At 46.4% G+C, this 18,551-nt stretch overlaps 1 protein-coding gene across 6 annotated transcripts; it reads right to left on the bottom strand.

The window, feature by feature from the left end:
• Positions 1–25: 25 nt before the first annotated feature.
• incenp (inner centromere protein) lies at positions 26–14,839 on the bottom strand. 6 transcript variants are annotated; one of them, XM_036961042.1, is made up of 18 exons: positions 14,623–14,839; positions 13,830–13,978; positions 13,144–13,251; positions 9,331–9,986; positions 8,882–8,933; positions 6,661–6,724; positions 6,282–6,429; positions 5,905–6,026; positions 5,401–5,538; positions 5,152–5,169; positions 4,400–4,630; positions 3,401–3,523; positions 2,746–2,903; positions 2,417–2,513; positions 1,980–2,204; positions 1,351–1,407; positions 912–1,065; positions 26–414 (listed from the first exon to the last, which is right to left on the bottom strand). In XM_036961042.1, exons 1-18 carry the CDS (start codon positions 14,623–14,625, stop codon positions 230–232), a joined length of 2,688 nt encoding a protein of 895 aa, XP_036816937.1. In that variant the 5' UTR covers positions 14,626–14,839; the 3' UTR covers positions 26–229. The 6 variants fall into 6 exon arrangements, with proteins under 6 accessions (XP_036816937.1, XP_036816939.1, XP_036816936.1 ...); XM_036961044.1 differs by lacking the exon at positions 14,623–14,839 and adding an exon at positions 14,290–14,312; XM_036961041.1 differs by lacking the exon at positions 14,623–14,839 and having other exon boundaries at positions 6,282–6,414; positions 8,882–8,930.
• Between the last annotated feature and the right edge of the window lie 3,712 nt (positions 14,840–18,551).

Below are 18,551 nucleotides of genomic sequence, written 5' to 3' on the forward strand. Positions count from 1 at the left end.
ATTTTTAAATGACCATCTTCAAAAGTTGTGGAGATGTTATATCCATTTTATTCAGAAGAAATGTAAAAATTTATACAAGATTTATTTTTTTTAAAGAATTTTTAAAAAAAGAAGGAAAAAAAAGGTTCTACACTTCCCTTCAAGTGTCCGCCAGCTAGGGAATCTTCGTATAATACATGAAACAACAAACATTACCAAAATGAAAAATAAAACCATTTTATCCCCGTGCTTAAAGGGGTAGAGCTCCCATTCGAGGCGGCGAGTGCCAGACAGCAGAGCTGGTACGTTTAAAGTAGCGAGGTTTGCTCTTGCAGAAGATGCGATCCAGCTTTGGGGGTTCAATCGCCCCGTAGTGAGAGTCCACGTCCGCTGGGTGGAAATATTGCTTCATCATAGACTGCTTCAGCTGGTTGCCTAGAGGGGAGGGAAGAAGGGGTTCACACTTTAGCATCGTGACTAAGGTCTTGTAGTTATAAAAGCTAGCACTTTGCCATCATGCTTCCAGTCGTTGTGCTAATGGCTAGTTAGCAATGGCACCATAAACTCTTGACTTTCCTTCAAACTGCACAGCGACAAACAAATGGTATCCATGAGTTCATCTAACTCTGGGTATGTAGAACCCCCCCCCCCCCCCCCCCCCCCAGGTTAATTACCAAAATCTCAAACTATCCCTTTAAGATAGTTTGGTGCGGCAAGGTGGCCTAGTGGTTAGAGTGTTGGACTAGTAACCGAAAGGTTGCAAGTTCAAATCCCTGAGCTGAAAAGGTACAGGCAGTTAAGAACACATTGTTATTTAGTGGGTTAACTGACTTGCCTAGTTAAATAAAAGGTAAAAAAGAAGAGCACAGTGAAAGGCCTTGTGTGGAGGCGTTATGTGTGTTGCTACGAGGCCTAAAGTCAGTCAAACGTACCCTCGGCCCATGTGGGGATGGGTTTCCTTGGTGCCGATTCGTCATCAGTAGAGTCATCACTGTTCTGATCCATCCCATAGTCCTCAGGGTTGGCGTTGAGAACAACGGGCTTGTTCCCCCCTTTAGGAGTGATCTCATACGACTGGGGAGACTGCTGCAAGGGCAAGAAGACAGGGATTTCTTCTCTGAGAATTCAAATAGACAAGTTGGTGTGATTTCTACACCCAGCCAAGGTTGGACTGATAAAGTAGGTCCAGCAACATTAGAGTATATCATATTGAGAGTCTCCTACTTCCATTTATCAGATGCTTTTATCCAAAGCGACTAGTTTGCGTACATTTTACATATGGGTGGCCCCGGGGAATCGAACCCAACAACCCCTGGCGTTGCAAGAGTCATGCTCTACCGACTATGGCTCTAACGAGAGTGTGATCCATACCTCGATATCCACAGTGACGTTGAGGACTCCTCCCTTCCCCACAGGCGTCTTCAACACCTATAGGCGGGAACAGGAGAAGTGCACACGAACATCGGTCTGTAAATCTACCGCAGGATCAATATCCTCCAATGAGATACACAACACTTTGAAAAGATTAGGAAAATCATTACGGACAACCCCATAGGCATCCACTCCTTCCAGCCCCATATGGGATAAATAGGAAAAAAACTAATGTTTACATTCAAAACAATGGACGGCCATGTTACCACAAGCTCCTCCTCCTACAGTCAATAGTCACATGTTGGGGCCAATCCCACATCTCCCCCTACTGGCGGGCCAACAAACTGTCATTGTTGGACAAGACACCAGGAAATCAGTTCCCAGGTCTCCCCACGCGTAATAGAGAGATGTGATCGTATACACATATGTAAGCAAGGTTTTAAATGATTCTGTTTTAGTCAAATATCCGTTGGGGCTTCTTGGCTTCGAACTGGACTAAACACATGATTTGTAATCGTCTTCCAGCCCCACGACCACCTCCCCCAAGAAAACAAAATGGACCCGGGGGTTGATCTAGTTGATGCTCCCTGCCCTACTTTTTACCTGTCAAAGTAGAGAAGTTTTCTCACCTGAACTTCAGCAGTCAGGTGGCTCTTAGCGGCTTCTCGCTGTCGCTCAGCGAGCCCCTCAGCTTCTCGCTGTCGCTCAGCGAGTCTCTCAGCTTCTCGCTGTCTCTCAGCGAGTCTCTCAGCTTCTCGCTGTCTCTCAGCGAGTCTCTCAGCTTCTCGCTGTCTCTCAGCGAGTCTCTCAGCTTCTCGCTGTCTCTCCTCCTCAGCCTGCCTCTGTTGCTCCTCCTATTGACAAAATAAAAACATTTCATTAGTACTTCTGTCTTCTAACCGAAAGTGTACATGTACGAAGTCCCCAATATTAACACCTTTTAAATGTTATGTACAAACCTGAAAGTACCTTCAAACCAAGTCTACACAATGTTTAAGACAAGAACAGACATGTAAAATTAATGGTTAATCCAAACAAGACAAGACAGGTATGGTTGAAGACTTACTCTCTTCCTCTTCTCCAACTCTCTCCTCTCCTTCTCCCGGGCAGCTTTCTCCACGTCTCTCTGAAGAGCGATGGCCTTCTCTCTCTCTACCCGCTCCCTGAAACAGACACAATATTCAGCAACAGCCTTCTCCGGTCTCCACATTAAACCAAACAATTCACAGTCCAAAGCTTTGAACATCAACAATAACAATGCCAGTTTAATAGAAGATCAAACTAATTAATTATTAAAGCCCATTTTACGTCAGCAGTTGTCGGCCATTTTACAGTTGTCGTAATTCCATAAGAAAATAAACACTTCCATTCATCAAAAGTTGACAGGAAAACCACCTCTCAGCAGATGCTTGTCTCTCTCTCTCCAGTTCTCTCTCTAGTTCTTTCTTCAGTTCCAGTGCTCGTCGGGCCTCAGTCATCTTACGAGCCCTCTCCTGCTCTTCTTCGGCTCTCCTCTTCGCCTGCAGCTCCTGCTGACGCTTCTCCTCCTCCTCCTGGGTCAAGGGTCAAACATTTAACAACCCACATGCAGCACCTTCAAGAGGCATTCGAATTTGAAAAAAAATGGCTGTCCTTGGGGCTGGTCTAGCGGGCAATGCTGCAGTTTGGACATTAATGGGTCAAGAGTGGGTACGGATTCTACCCCCCCTATGGGCGGCATTCCGTCTAACCCCCTATGGGCGGCATTCCGTCTACCCCCCCTATGGGCGTCATTCCGTCTACCCCCCCTATGGGCGTCATTCCGTCTACCCCCCCTATGGGCGTCATTCCGTCTACCCCCCCTATGGGCGTCATTCCGTCTACCCCCCCTATGGGCGTCATTCCGTCTACCCCCCCTATGGGCGTCATTCCGTCTACCCCCCTATGGGCGGCATTCCGTCTACCCCCCCTATGGGCGGCATTCTGTCTACCCCCCCAATATCTGCCCACTAAAAAATAAATCATACTACTACTACTAATAAATAGAAAGTAGGAAACAGGAGTGTCTTACAGACTGTTGAATCTTCTTCCTCCTGACGTCCTCCTCCATCTTCCTCCTCAGTTCCAGCTCCTCCTGGCGTTTGGTGGCCACCTTCTTCTTGGCTTTCTCCTCTGCCATGCGCTCCACTCGCAGCTGCGGGAACAGGGGGAAGATAGTTTTACGAAAACAAGTTTCCGATTGGACAAGTTCAGATAGTATCTCCTCTTAACACTCCATTTCAAGGCGGTTTGTGCCCAAATGAACAGGACCCCCATTACTGTAGCTTCACCTCTGCATCAGATGTCAACCGTCCGTCATTCAGTAAAGTCGCGTCTCCCGTCGACACCTCACCCTGTCTCCCGTCGACACCTCACCCTGTCTCCCGTCGACACCTCACCCTGTCTCCCGTCGACACCTCACCCTGTCTCCCGTCGACACCTCACCCTGTCTCGTCAACATCTCGTCACCCCGTCTCGTTTCTCGTCAACATCTCACCCAGTCTCGTTTCTCGTCAACATCTCGTCACCCCGTCTCGTTTCTCGTCAACATCTCACCCCGTCTCGTTTCTCGTCAACATCTCACCCCGTCTCGTTTCTCGTCAACATCTCACCCCGTCTCGTTTCTCGTCAACATCTCACCCCGTCTCGTTTCTCGTCAACATCTCACCCCGTCTCGTTTCTCGTCAACATCTCACCCCGTCTCGTTTCTCGTCAACATCTCACCCCGTCTCGTTTCTCGTCAACATCTCACCCCGTCTCGTTTCTCGTCAACATCTCACCCCGTCTCGTTTCTCGTCAACATCTCACCCCGTCTCGTTTCTCGTCAACATCTCACCCCGTCTCGTTTCTCGTCAACATCTCACCCCGTCTCGTTTCTCGTCAACATCTCACCCCGTCTCGTTTCTCGTCAACATCTCACCCCGTCTCGTTTCTCGTCAACATCTCACCCCGTCTCGTTTCTCGTCAACATCTCACCCGTCTCGTTTCTCGTCAACATCTCACCCTGTCGCATCTCTCGTCAACATCTCACCTTGTCGTGTTTCTCGTCAATCTGGAGCATTTTCTGCTCAATCTTCTTCTTCTTCTCCTCCTCTTTCTGTTCTTCCTTCACCCGGGCCTCGACTACCCTCCGCAGCCGTTCATCCCTCTTCTTCTTCATCTCTTCCTGTTTTCTCCTCTTCTCTTCCTCCATCTTCTTCTTCCTCTCGTCTTCTTGCTCTTGCTTCTTCTTTAGTGCTTCCAGTTTCAGGCGTTCTCTTTCCTAGAAGAAAATTACACTTGGGAATCTGATATAGATACATGGCATAAAAAAAAATAAAAAAAATATATATATTTTTTTAAACATTCTAGTGGCATCTCATTTGGGACTGAGTGAAATCCGTGGTAGTATTATTTTAAATGGAAAGAGCCCATTAAAGGGAATAAGATTAATATGGACTAAAGGCACCACGGGTGAAAGAAAATGCATCTCAAGGACGTCTACACAGATTTAAGGCGAAAAAAAATTATAATTTAAATTTAGTTAAGTGAGGGGCAAACTTATGTTCTTGCAAAGAGCCGGTAACGCGCTTGACGTGTGTAGGTGCCCCGAAAACACGTTAGACATAAAAATCGGATGAAATCTAAAATCACAAGAGCCCCAGCCTTTGTGCCCCTTTAGAACCCAACGTTAACTCAGGTGGTGTTGGAGGGAACGACGACAAGTGGCATGTACCAGTTAGAGCACACAAACACCCCCCCCCCCCCCCACCACATACCACACCATAATACTATGATACATACCACTACACCACAGCCTGACTGTAGGGGGGACAGGGAAAGAGAGATCCAATTAACAAGGCTACACATGTTGTCTGGTAACATTGTGATTTGTTTTTTTACTTCCTAAACGTTTGGCTCAAAATGATCACAAAATGGTTATGATGTGATCATGACAACATAGAGGGGGGGGGGGGGGGGGAGATAATGTCACGAAGGCAGGAATTATTCAGGAAATATCACGTCGCTGAGTAGTGTGATCTGTAAACGAACCTTGAGGTCGGCTCTGCCCGGCGTGGTGTGTTTAATGAAGGACTTCATGACCGTGTTGCGACCCAGAGAACTGGGGGTCATCATCAGCATCTGGTTCTTCTGGACCGTGTGGAGGAACGACCTCATGTTGGGCCTCACCTACAGCAGACAACATTAGGGGTCTATTCATGGCAAATAAAAGTTTACAATATTTTGGGGAAAAATAACACTTGCTTCAGAACGTAAACCTATAAAAATGTGATTTCAAAAGTGAACTTGATACAGTGATACCACTTAATATATCTTACTTATCGTAAGAGTAGGGGTGTTAACCCAGGTGTCCTGGCTAAATTCCCAATCTGGCCCTCAAACCATCACAATCACCTAATAATCCCCAGTTTACAATTGTCTCATTCATCCCCCCCTTCCTCTCCCCTGTAACTATTCCCCAGGTCGTTGCTGTAAATGAGAACGTGTTCTCAGTCAACTTACCTGGTAAAATAACAGATAAATAAAATATCTTACACTCTGGCTCTTAACAGGGGGCGATGGCTTCTTCCTTGGGCTCTGGAATTCATCGGCAGCTGCTCTGCGCTTGGCACTGAGACGAGGACCCAGACTTGACGGTGGCTTCTTACCACTGTCATCTAGGAGAACACAAACCCGTTAACCACCAATACAGCCAACATCTTTGCCATTACGCGCGCACACACACACACACACACACATACATACGTTGGCTCCCTCTCTAAAGCATAGCTATAACCTATTGACGTTACAAGCATGATTCAGAAGATTGGGGGGGGGTATTTCTGCATATACGTGGTGCAGCTTCGGTACGTGTGCCAGTCTTTGCTTAGGAGTGTGTATGTGTGTGTGTGTGAGGAAATGACGGCCTGCACCTGATCCAGAGTCTGGTGTGGCGGTCTTGGCTTTGCTGATGATCGAGGCTGGTGGCGGCACGGTGGGAGTGGTCTGGGCCATGGAGCGAGTGAAACGCCGAACCTCCGTAACACTGAGAACCCCCGGGTGGTTCTGCACCGCGTTATCCTGCGCAAAATTAAAAATTAGTTTGGGGAATAATTTCACTATGATCCTCAATATAGTTACATAAGGAACAGACAGAAACAGTAGAGCTAGACATCAACGACTAAATCAGGGTTGGGGGTTCAATTCCATTTCAGGAAGTAAATGAGGAACATCTGAATTGACCCCCAACCCTGATATGAATGTATATTTTAGATAAACGTATCATCCAGGTAGAATGTGGATGTTTCCCACCTCAGGAGAAGTCTCAGGAGCTGGGCTGTCGGTCTTAGTCTTCGCAGGCTCCTCTGACAACACCCTGTCATACACAACAGCGTATCAGATGCATAATAACCCCGGGTGTATTCATTAGTCGGCACACCGTAACAAAAACGTTTCACAAGCAGGTGTGCGCTTGTAAACAGAAACACTGGGAACTACGGTAACAGGTGAAATGAAGAAGGCCATCTACTTTATCTTAACATATTGCACAAGTTGACTGCAGGTATTTCCTTAGAAAGTAGCGATCAATATTCACACACACACAGTGCCTTGCGAAAGTATTCGGCTCCCTTGAACTTTGCGACCTTTTGCCACATTTCAGGCTTCAAACATAAAGATATAAAACTGTATTTTTTTTGTGAAGAATCAACAACAAGTGGGACACAATCATGAAGTGGAACGACATTTATTGGATATTTCAAACTTCTTTAACAAATCAAAAACTGAAAATTTGGCCGTGCAAAATTATTCAGCCCCCTTAAGTTAATACTTTGTAGCACCACCTTTTGCTGCGATTACAGCTGTAAGTCGCTTGGGGTATGTCTCTATCAGTTTTGCACATCGAGAGACTGACATTTTTTCCCATTCCTACTCGCAAAACAGCTCGAGCTCAGTGAGGTTAGATGGAGAGCATTTGTGAACAGCAGTTTCTGTTCTCAGTTCTTTCCACAGATTCTCGATTGGATTCAGGTCTGGACTTTGACTTGGCCATTCTAACACCTGGATATGTTTATTTTTGAACCATTCCATTGTAGATTTTGCTTTATGTTTTGGATCATTGTCTTGTTGGAAGACAAATCTCCGTCCCAGTCTCAGGTCTTTTGCAGACTCCATCAGGTTTTCTTCCAGAATGGTCCTGTATTTGGCCTCATCCATCTTCCCATCAATTTTAACCATCTTCCCTGTCCCTGCTGAAGAAAAGCAGGCCCAAACCATGATGCTGCCACCACCATGTTTGACAGTGGGGATGGTGTGTTCAGGGTGATGAGCTGTCTTGCTTTTACGCCAAACATAACGTTTTGCATTGTTGCCAAAAAGTTCAATTTTGGTTTCATCTGACCAGAGCACCTTCTTCCACATGTTTGGTGTGTCTCCCAGGTGGCTTGTGGCAAACTTTAAACAACACTTTTTATGGATATCTTTAAGAAATGGCTTTCTTCTTGCCACTCTTCCATAAAGGCCAGATTTGTGCAATATACGACTGATTGTTGTCCTATGGACAGAGTCTCCCACCTCAGCTGTAGATCTCTGCAGTTCATCCAGAGTGATCATGGGCCTCTTGGCTGCATCTCTGATCAGTCTTCTCCTTGTATGAGCTGAAAGTTTAGAGGGACGGCCAGGTCTTGGTAGATTTGCAGTGGTCTGATACTCCTTCCATTTCAATATTATCGCTTGCACAGTGCTCCTTGGGATGTTTAAAGCTTGGGAAATCTTTTTGTATCCAAATCCGGCTTTAAACTTCTTCACAACAGTATCTCGGACCTGCCTGGTGTGTTCCTTGTTCTTCATGATGCTCTCTGCGCTTTTAACGGACCTCTGAGACTATCACAGTGCAGGTGCATTTATACGGAGACTTGATTACAAACAGGTGGATTGTATTTATCATCATTAGTCATTTAGGTCAACATTGGATCCTTCAGAGATCCTCACTGAACTTCTGGAGAGAGTTTGCTGCACTGAAAGTAAAGGGGCTGAATAATTTTGCACGCCCAATTTTTCAGTTTTTGATTTGTTAAAAAAGTTTATGAAATATACAATAAATGTCGTTCCACTTCATGATTGTGTCCCACTTGTTGTTGATTCTTCACAAAAAATACAGTTTTATATCTTTATGTTTGAAGCCTGAAATGTGGCAAAAGGTCGCAAAGTTCAAGGGGGCCGAATACTTTCGCAAGGCACTGTGTGTGTGTGTGTATGTGTATGTGTATGTGTATGTGTATGTGTGTGTGTGTGTATGTGTATGTGTATGTGTATGTGTATGTGTATGTGTATGTGTATATGTATATGTATATGTATATGTATATGTATATGTATATGTATATATATATATATATATATATATATAAAAAACATCTAATGGCTAAATATCCAGGTATAGTGCCTAAGCCTACATCCTTCACAACAGACGTGTTTAAAGACAAGACAATGGCTGATATAAAAACACACAATAGGGCTAATAAATATGATCACTCACCCGTCAGTCTGCACCTGAACCTCATGTCCATCAGTTTCCATCCACACATCTTCTACAGCGGACAGACAGACAACACAATGCTATCATTCATTAGCACAGTATATATCATTACATTGTCACGGTGTAATATGGAGAGATAAATACATTAAAAAGGCACGCTCAACTCAGACTGAGCTCTGAAGCAGTAAATTAGTAACCTGACTGGTATGAAAACAAACGCTGGCTGCACACCAAACCATATCGCTCACATCCAGTGGAGGACCGGCTCATGATAAATGGCTGGAATAGAGTCAATGGAACGGTGTCCAACATCAAAGGACGTGGTTGCCCCCACTCCATTGACTCCATTCCAGGAATTAGTACGAGCCGTCCTCCCCTCAGCAGCCTCCACTGCTCACATCACAAACTCCAGTCAAGGTATAAATGGCAGGTCATATCTCGTCCCTCACCATGCCCGCTGACGTTGCTGCTGCAGGTGGAGCTACCCATACGAGCCTTCTTCTTCAGGAAGGATCTCCTGGAGGCTCTGCGGACAGACTCCTGGGTCATGCTGTGTCTCAGCCCTGCCAGGGAGCGCCGCACGGTCAGGGAGTGTCTCACGGAGCTCCGCCTGGGACCCGGGGGCGTGGCGCCGGCAGCGATGGCTATCTTAGTGGCGGTGCGGCTTGGAGAGCGCTCTGGGTTGCGGTTCATCTGGAGATCTGCAGAACGCCGCTCTGAGGCCGAGATCTTGACTATGGCTTCAGCTATGTGACTCTGAGTCTGAGGGGGTGTTAGACAGTGGGGCTGGGAGGCGACAGAGCTGAACGACTCCCTCTTACTCTCAGCTTCCTCTGGCTGCATCCTCTCCTCCTGGATGTGTTTGCTAGGAGCCTCATACTCCATCTCCTCCGGCTGAGAGTTGGTGGTCGGAGCAGCTCCTTTGCGGGTGCTGCATACGGGTGGCGCCGCCTCAGGCTGGGTCGTCTGTTTGGCTCTGCGGGAACGAGGTGGCTTGACTATCTCTTCCAGCGTGACCGGAGATCCTCCGTCATCCTCTGCTATCAGGTTCAGGGAGGTGGACACAGAGGAGCGACGCAGGTTGCTGCGTTTGCCCTTTGAGAAGCTGCAGGGATGACAAAGACGGCATTATAGCAGACGTCAGACGGGAGGGAGCATTATAGCAGACGTCAGACCAGGCATTATAGCAGGCGTCAGGGAGGCATTATAGCAGACGTCAGACCAGGCATTATAGCAGACGGGAGAGAGGCATTATAGCAGACGTCAGACCAGACATTATAGCAGACGGGAGAGAGGCATTATAGCAGGGGGGGGGGGGCATTATATAGCAGACGTCAGACCAGGCATTATAGCAGACGTCAGACCAGGCATTATAGCAGACGGGGGGGAGGGAGGCATTATAGCAGACGGGAGAGAGGCATTATAGCAGCGTCAGACCAGGCATTATAGCAGACGTCAGACCAGGCATTATAGCAGACGGCAGGGAGGCAGGCGGGGGGAGCATTATAGCAGACGGGGGGGAGGCATTATAGCAGACGGGGGGGAGGCATTATAGCAGACGGGGGGGGGGGGGGGGCATTATAGCAGACGGGGGGGGGGGGGGGCATTATAGCAGACGGGGGGGGGAGGCATTATAGCAGACGGGGGGGGGGGGCATTATAGCAGACGTCAGGGGGCATTATAGCAGACGCCAGGGGGCATTATAGCAGACGCCAGGGGGCATTATAGCAGACGCCAGGGGGCATTATAGCAGACGCCAGGGGGCATTATAGCAGACGCCAGGGGGCATTATAGCAGACGCCAGGGGGCATTATAGCAGACGCCAGGGGGCATTATAGCAGACGCCAGGGGGCATTATAGCAGACGCCAGGGGGCATTATAGCAGGCGCCAGGGAGCATTATAGCAGACGCCAGGGGGCATTATAGCAGACGCCAGGGGGCATTATAGCAGACGCCAGGGGGCATTATAGCAGACGTCAGACCAGGCATTATAGCAGACGCCAGGGGGCATTATAGCAGACGCCAGGGGGCATTATAGCAGACGCCAGGGGGCATTATAGCTGACGCCAGGGGGCATTATAGCAGACGCCAGGGGGCATTATAGCAGACGCCAGGGGGCATTATAGCAGACGCCAGGGGGCATTATAGCAGACGCCAGGGGGCATTATAGCAGACGTCAGACCAGGCATTACAGCAGACGTCAGACCAGGCATTATAGCAGACGCCAGGGAGCATTATAGCAGACGCCAGGGGGCATTATAGCAGACGCCAGGGGGCATTATAGCAGACGCCAGGGGGCATTATAGCAGACGCCAGGGGGCATTATAGCAGACGCCAGGGGGCATTATAGCAGACGCCAGGGGGCATTATAGCAGATGCCAGGGGGCATTATAGCAGACGCCAGGGGGCATTATAGCAGACGCCAGGGGGCATTATAGCAGACGCCAGGGGCATTATAGCAGACGCCAGGGGGCATTATAGCAGACGCCAGGGGGCATTATAGCAGACGCCAGGGGGCATTATAGCAGACGCCAGGGGGCATTATAGCAGACGCCAGGGGGCATTATAGCAGACGCCAGGGGGCATTATAGCAGACGCCAGGGAGCATTATAGCAGACGCCAGGGGGCATTATAGCAGACGTCAGACCAGGCATTATAGCAGACGTCAGACCAGGCATTATAGCAGACGTCAGACCAGGCATTATAGCAGACGCCAGGGAGCATTATAGCAGACGCCAGGGAGCATTATAGCAGACGTCAGGGAGGCATTATAGCAGGGGGGTGGCATTATAGCAGACGACAGACGGGAGGGAGCATTATAGCAGACCGGGGGGCATTATAGCAGACGGGGGGGGGGCATTATAGCAGACGCCAGGGGGCATTATAGCAGACGCCAGGGGGGCATTATAGCAGACGACAGGCGGGAGGGAGCATTATAGCAGACCGGAGGCATTATAGCAGACGCCAGGGGGGCATTATAGCAGACGCCAGGGGGGCATTATAGCAGACGCCAGGGGGGCATTATAGCAGACGCCAGGGGGGCATTATAGCAGACGCCAGGGGGGCATTATAGCAGACGCCAGGGGGGCATTATAGCAGACGCCAGGGGGGCATTATAGCAGACGCCAGGGGGGCATTATAGCAGACGCCAGGGGGGCATTATAGCAGACGCCAGGGGGGCATTATAGCAGACGCCAGGGGGCATTATAGCAGACGCCAGGGGGCATTATAGCAGACGCCAGGGAGCATTATAGCAGACGTCAGGGGGCATTATAGCAGACGCCAGGGGGCATTATAGCAGACGCCAGGGAGCATTATAGCAGACGCCAGGGGGGCATTATAGCAGACGCCAGGGGGGCATTATAGCAGACGCCAGGGGGGCATTATAGCAGACGCCAGGGAGCATTATAGCAGACGCCAGGGGGGCATTATAGCAGACGCCAGGGGGGCATTATAGCAGACGCCAGGGGGGCATTATAGCAGACGCCAGGGAGCATTATAGCAGACGCCAGGGAGCATTATAGCAGACGCCAGGGAGCATTATAGCAGGCGCCAGGGAGCATTATAGCAGACGCCAGGGGGCATTATAGCAGACGCCAGGGGGCATTATAGCAGACGCCAGGGGGCATTATAGCAGACGCCAGGGGAGCATTATAGCAGACGCCAGGGAGCATTATAGCAGACGTCAGACCAGGCATTATAGCAGACATCATTGGTATTCAAAGATACAAACCCACGAAGGTGCTTAAAAGATGAACGAGGACAGATTAATTAAAAAGAGTTTGTTTTGAGTTGTCTCCCATTTTATTTGTGAGTTACATTCCCCTTTTTAGTTGTGGATTCATCGTCAGGATTAGAGAAACACAATAGTGTATGACTTCGGATCAACATTCTTTCAAAGAACCAGATGCATGTCAGTTAAAATAGCAACTTACTGTTCATCTTACAGGACAAAACTAAATACGTGTTTCAACCTGTCCTCAAATTAATATTGTGGGTTCACCGTTGGTTTTGGTATTTAAACCTGCGTGTCATTAAACGTGTCTGGTGCGGTAAAATTATAAAGTGCACGATGAAGAGCACACGTGGGATCGGTCTAGTCAGGGCGTTAACTCTGTTTATTGTGAAATTCCTGGCACAAGCTCTTGGTGAATGAAGGTGATTCTGATTCCTGTACTAAATGTACAGTGTCACATGATGAAACTCAATGAAAAGGCTGCTCTGTCTGAGACATAGGAACCTACTGTAACAGAATAACCTACCGTCTCTTGGTGTGGTTCTCATTCTGACCCACGGATAGACGCTTCCTACGGTTGCTCTTCTTCTGTGACGGAGTCTTTGGCATCAATTCTGGCTCCGCACTGAAGTCACTGAGACAGGAAAGAAGAAAAAATGTGAATGGCTCTGGAGAATAATTGTTTTGTTGTTGTGAATATAGAAAACATTAAGAACACCTGCTCTTTCCATGACAGACTGACCAGGTGAAAGCTAGGATCCCTTAGTGATGTTACTTGTTAAATCCACTTCAATCAGTGTAGATGAAGAAGGAGGGGACAGGTTAAAGAAGGATTTTAAGCCTCGAGACAATTGAGACATTAAATTGTGTGTGTGCCATTCAGAGGGTGAATGGAGCAAGACAAAATATTGTCATGGGGTATGTTAGTAGGTGCCAGGCGCACCGGTTTGTGATCAAGAACTGCAACGCTGCTGGGTTTTTCCACATGCAGTTTCATTATGAGCAAAATCATGCCAATAAAACTAAAAAGGTTTGGTCGGCCGCTAGTTTTTTACAGTGTATTTTTTCCATATAAACACATACTATGTATTTTAATCCAATCAACTATATGTACCGTGTTTGTATAATGCTTTAAGGGCACCGTTTGAAAAAATAATTACGACACAAATGACTAGGAGTCCGTTTTTTCCCTGTACACTTCAGTCCTCCTACCTTGAAAACATGCGGTTGGCTTCCTGCTGGATCTCCTCGAGCCACACCATGTGAACATTTTCTATTTCGTTGGCGAACTCCTGAATCTTCCCATTAAACATCTGCATCAGGGTATGCGTCGACGACAGTACAGAGGTCATGGTTGCGACCTGGTGAAAATAAAGGAGGAAAGAATCAATTGTTTTCAAACGTTTGACGGGATGGTGAAACCTCCCACAAAACTCTAACGCTCTAACTAAATTGGTAAGCAGTTACATTTTAACAAGGAAGGCCAAAAAAATTCAGAACAAAATATTGTACAAGTCGAGACATCTGACACAAAGACACATGCAGGGGGGTGCGAAGTGACACGACAACCATTCCAGACAATCCAATACAATAACTCAAACATTACCCACAAAAACGTTACATTTAACCAAATGTTCATTGACACCTTGCTTGCAGTAACAAAATGGCTTACTAGTTAGCGAACTGTAACGAGCTACCATTTTTGAATTTTCGAGCTAAACCCGCGCATTTCCGCAAACTCAAGTAACGCTGCACTGAGGCTTGCTACAGTAGCTAACTACTTATTAACGTAACCAGTCTCCCGGACAACTTTTGTTAGCAGCTAGCAACATATATGTCCTGTAATAATATGCAAAGTAAAATCAGATCATGTTGAAGAAACAAAGATAGTCAGTGTTGTCCTAGCAATCTATCGAGTTGTTGTTGTTGAGATTTTAAAAGTCAACGTGGAAAGATGGCTAATGAAGCTAGCTAACGATAGCCAAATCAAATAAAATTCCCATACCATAAAATTCCTCCAGTTTTCGAGAAAAAAATAAAAATCCGTTTCGCTTCAATAGCAGATGACTTCAACAATCTTTATCAACAAAATATATATATATATATTAAATGGTAAAATACGCCATGTATTTCTCTGCACAACCACAACAAAGTAACGTTAGTCCTACTTGACTTCAACACCCGCTGAAAACCGTTTAAAATGTTCCAAACTGTCCTAGCAAATCAGAGACGGGTTTGCAAATGACGTGTCCAAATCAGCTCCTCCCACTGACCAATCACATTTAAAGAGGAAGTGTCTAGGGGGCGGAATCACTGATTCTTTTCATGATTCAAACCATCCAATCGTAGGAGAGGGTTTTTATTTCTTCTTCCGGATAGTGCTATTTAGCGTTAAACCTCGGAAATAAAGTCTGAGGTTAACACAGGGGTAATAGGAGCTGCTTTGGACACTGTGTAATAGGAGCTGTTTGTTCTACGATGTAATAGCAGTCAATTGACATGCTCTTTATGAATTATGAAGCCTTTACGTGCTTTATATGTATTTTTTAAATTTATTACATAATTTCTTTAAAATTAACTAAACGTGACGTTAGCTGATTGAGATTATATCATAGAACAAAACGTATATCTCCTACACCTGTGTTTACCAAATTCCTTCAACGTTTATCCAAAAAACGCCATTCATTTTCTCCATAGGGATTTATTACGTGCGACAATTTTAGTACTCATCACTGCATTCTCATCCAGAAAGTTGCTTGGACCTCACCGATGTCATGTAGGTTGATACATTGCTATGTTTTAATTTATAAAAAGCCATTTTACAAAAAAAAATCCCACTGTACCTAACATTACTAAACATCAGACATAAGAGTTACCGCACCCTGTCTCAAGGATAGCTAACGTAACTCTGGAAATTCCTTTGGGCTCTACTGAGTTAAGTAAATCAGTTTTTCGTTTTTTTTTTTTGCACCTTATTTGTGGAAACAATCTTCTTAAGCGTGATGCCTTGGTGCCGCTAGGCCAATTCAGAAAGATGGTTGAGGACCTTATTACTGATGAATGTGTTTGTTCTGGTGCCGCTGGGCCAATTCAGAAAGATGGTTGAGGACCTTATTACTGATGAATGTGTTTGTTCTGGTGCCGCTAGGCCAATTCAGAAAGATGGTTGAGGACCTTATTACTGATGAATGTGTTTGTTCTGGTGCCGCTGGGCATATTCAGAAAGATGGTTGAGGACCTTATTACTGATGAATGTGTTTGTTCTGGTGCCGCTGGGCCAATTCAGAAAGATGGCTGAGGACCTTATTACTGATGAATGTGTTTGTTCTGGTGCCGCTGGGCCAATTCAGAAAGATGGTTGAGGACCTTATTACGGATGAATGTGTTTGTTCTGGTGCCGCTGGGCCAATTCAGAAAGATGGTTGAGGACCTTATTACTGATGAATGTGTTTGTTCTGGTGCCGCTGGGCCAATTCAGAAAGATGGCTGAGGACCTTATTACTGATGAATGTGTTTGTTCTGGTGCCGCTGGGCCAATTCAGAAAGATGGTTGAGGACCTTATTACTGATGAATGTGTTTGTTCTGGTGCCGCTGGGCCAATTCAGAAAGATGGTTGAGGACCTTATTACTGATGAATGTGTTTGTTCTGGTGCCGCTGGGCCAATTCAGAAAGATGGTTGAGGACCTTATTACTGATGAATGTGTATGTTCTGGTGCCGCTGGGCCAATTCAGAAAGATGGCTGAGGACCTTATTACTGATGAATGTGTTTGTTCTGGTGCCGCTAGGCCAATTCAGAAAGATGGTTGAGGACCTTATTACTGATGAATGTGTTTGTTCTGGTGCCGCTGGGCCAATTCAGAAAGATGGTTGAGGACCTTATTACTGATGAATGTGTTTGTTCTGGTGCCGCTGGGCCAATTCAGAAAGATGGTTGAGGACCTTATTACTGATGAATGTGTTTGTTCTGGTGCCGCTGGGCCAATTCAGAAAGATGGTTGAGGACCTTATTACTGATGAATGTGTTTGATCTGGTGCCGCTGGGCCAATTCAGAAAGATGGTTGAGGACCTTATTACTGATGAATGTGTTTGATCTGGTGCCGCTGGGCCAATTCAGAAAGATGGTTGAGGACCTTATTACTGATGAATGTGTTTGTTCTGGTGCCGCTGGGCCAATTCAGAAAGATGGTTGAGGACCTTATTACTGATGAATGTGTTTGTTCTGGTGCCGCTGGGCCAATTCAGAAAGATGGTTGAGGACCTTATTACGGATGAATGTGTTTGTTCTGGTGCCGCTGGGCCAATTCAGAAAGATGGTTGAGGACCTTATTACTGATGAATGTGTTTGTTCTGGTGCCGCTGGGCCAATTCAGAAAGATGGTTGAGGACCTTATTACTGATGAATGTGTTTGTTCTGGTGCCGCTGGGCATATTCAGAAAGATGGTTGAGGACCTTATTACTGATGAATGTGTTTGTATTTTATGACTGTGTTTTTCTTTCTGCTTGCATTTTGAATTTATATTTTGACGTGAGTATTTTCTGTAATTCAGGGCATCTGTAAAAAAGACCTTGGTCTCAATATGAATCCTTAATAAAAAATATAATACTGACGTTGTCCAACGAACCATGGAGGAGTCCCAACAAAAGGACGTCATTACTATTTTTTTATTTAAATCTAGAATTGGCTTCCTATTTCGCAACAAAGCATCCTTCACTCATGCTGCCAAACATACCCTCGTAAAACTGACCATCCTACCAATCCTCGACTTCGGCGATGTCATTTACAAAATAGCCTCCAATACCCTACTCAATAAATTGGATGCAGTCTATCACAATGCCATCCGTTTTGTCACCAAAGCCCCATATACTACCCACCATTGCGACATGTATGCTCTCGTTGGCTGGCCCTCGCTTCATACTCAAATCAAAATCAAATCAAATTTTATTTGTCACATACACATGGTTAGCAGATGTTAATGCGAGTGTAGCAAAATGCTTGTGCTTCTAGTTCCGTCAATGCAGTAATAACAAGTAATCTAACTAACAATTCCAAAACTACTGTCTTGTACACAGTGTAAGGGGATAAAGAATATGTACATAAGGATATATGAATGAGTGATGGTACAGAGCAGCATAGGCAAGATACAGTAGATGGTATCGGGTACAGTATGTACAAATGAGATGAGTATGTAAACAAAGTGGCATAGTATAGTATAAAGTGGCTAGTGATACATGTATTACATAAGGATACCGTCGATGATATAGAGTACAGTATATACGTATGCATATGAGATGAATAATGTAGGGTAAGTAACATTTATATAAGGTAGCATTGTTTAAAGTGGCTAGTGATATATTTACATCATTTCCCATCAATTCCCATTATTAAAGTGGCTGGAGTTGAGTCAGTGTCAGTGTGTTGGCAGCAGCCACTCAGTGTTAGTGGTGGCTGTTTAACAGTCTGATGGCCTTGAGATAGAAGCTGTTTTTCAGTCTCTCGGTCCCAGCTTTGATGCACCTGTACTGACCTCGCCTTCTGGATGATAGCGGGGTGAACAGGCAGTGGCTCGGGTGGTTGATGTCCTTGATGATCTTTATGGCCTTCCTGTGACATCGGGTGGTGTAGGTGTCCTGGAGGGCAGGTAGTTTGCCCCCGGTGATGCGTTGTGCAGACCTCACTACCCTCTGGAGAGCCTTACGGTTGAGGGCGGTGCAGTTGCCATACCAGGCGGTGATACAGCCCGCCAGGATGCTCTCGATTGTGCATCTGTAGAAGTTTGTGAGTGCTTTTGGTGACAAGCCGAATTTCTTCAGCCTCCTGAGGTTGAAGAGGCGCTGCGCCTTCTTCACGATGCTGTCTGTGTGAGTGGACCAATTCAGTTTGTCTGTGATGTGTATGCCGAGGAACTTAAAACTTGCTACCCTCTCCACT

Source organism: Oncorhynchus mykiss, chromosome 2, assembly GCF_013265735.2.
Source record: "Oncorhynchus mykiss isolate Arlee chromosome 2, USDA_OmykA_1.1, whole genome shotgun sequence".
NCBI lineage: Eukaryota > Metazoa > Chordata > Actinopteri > Salmoniformes > Salmonidae > Oncorhynchus > Oncorhynchus mykiss.

Bases quoted from the DNA above. Each gene is read 5' to 3' on its own strand.
- incenp (XM_036961042.1), bottom strand. The intron at 9,987-13,143 runs GTAGGTTATTCT...TCATCCCTGCAG, and splicing joins GAGAACCACACCAAGAGACG to CTTCTCAAAGGGCAAACGCA. The intron at 8,934-9,330 runs GTGAGGGACGAG...TGTCCGCTGTAG, and splicing joins CAGCAACGTCAGCGGGCATG to AAGATGTGTGGATGGAAACT.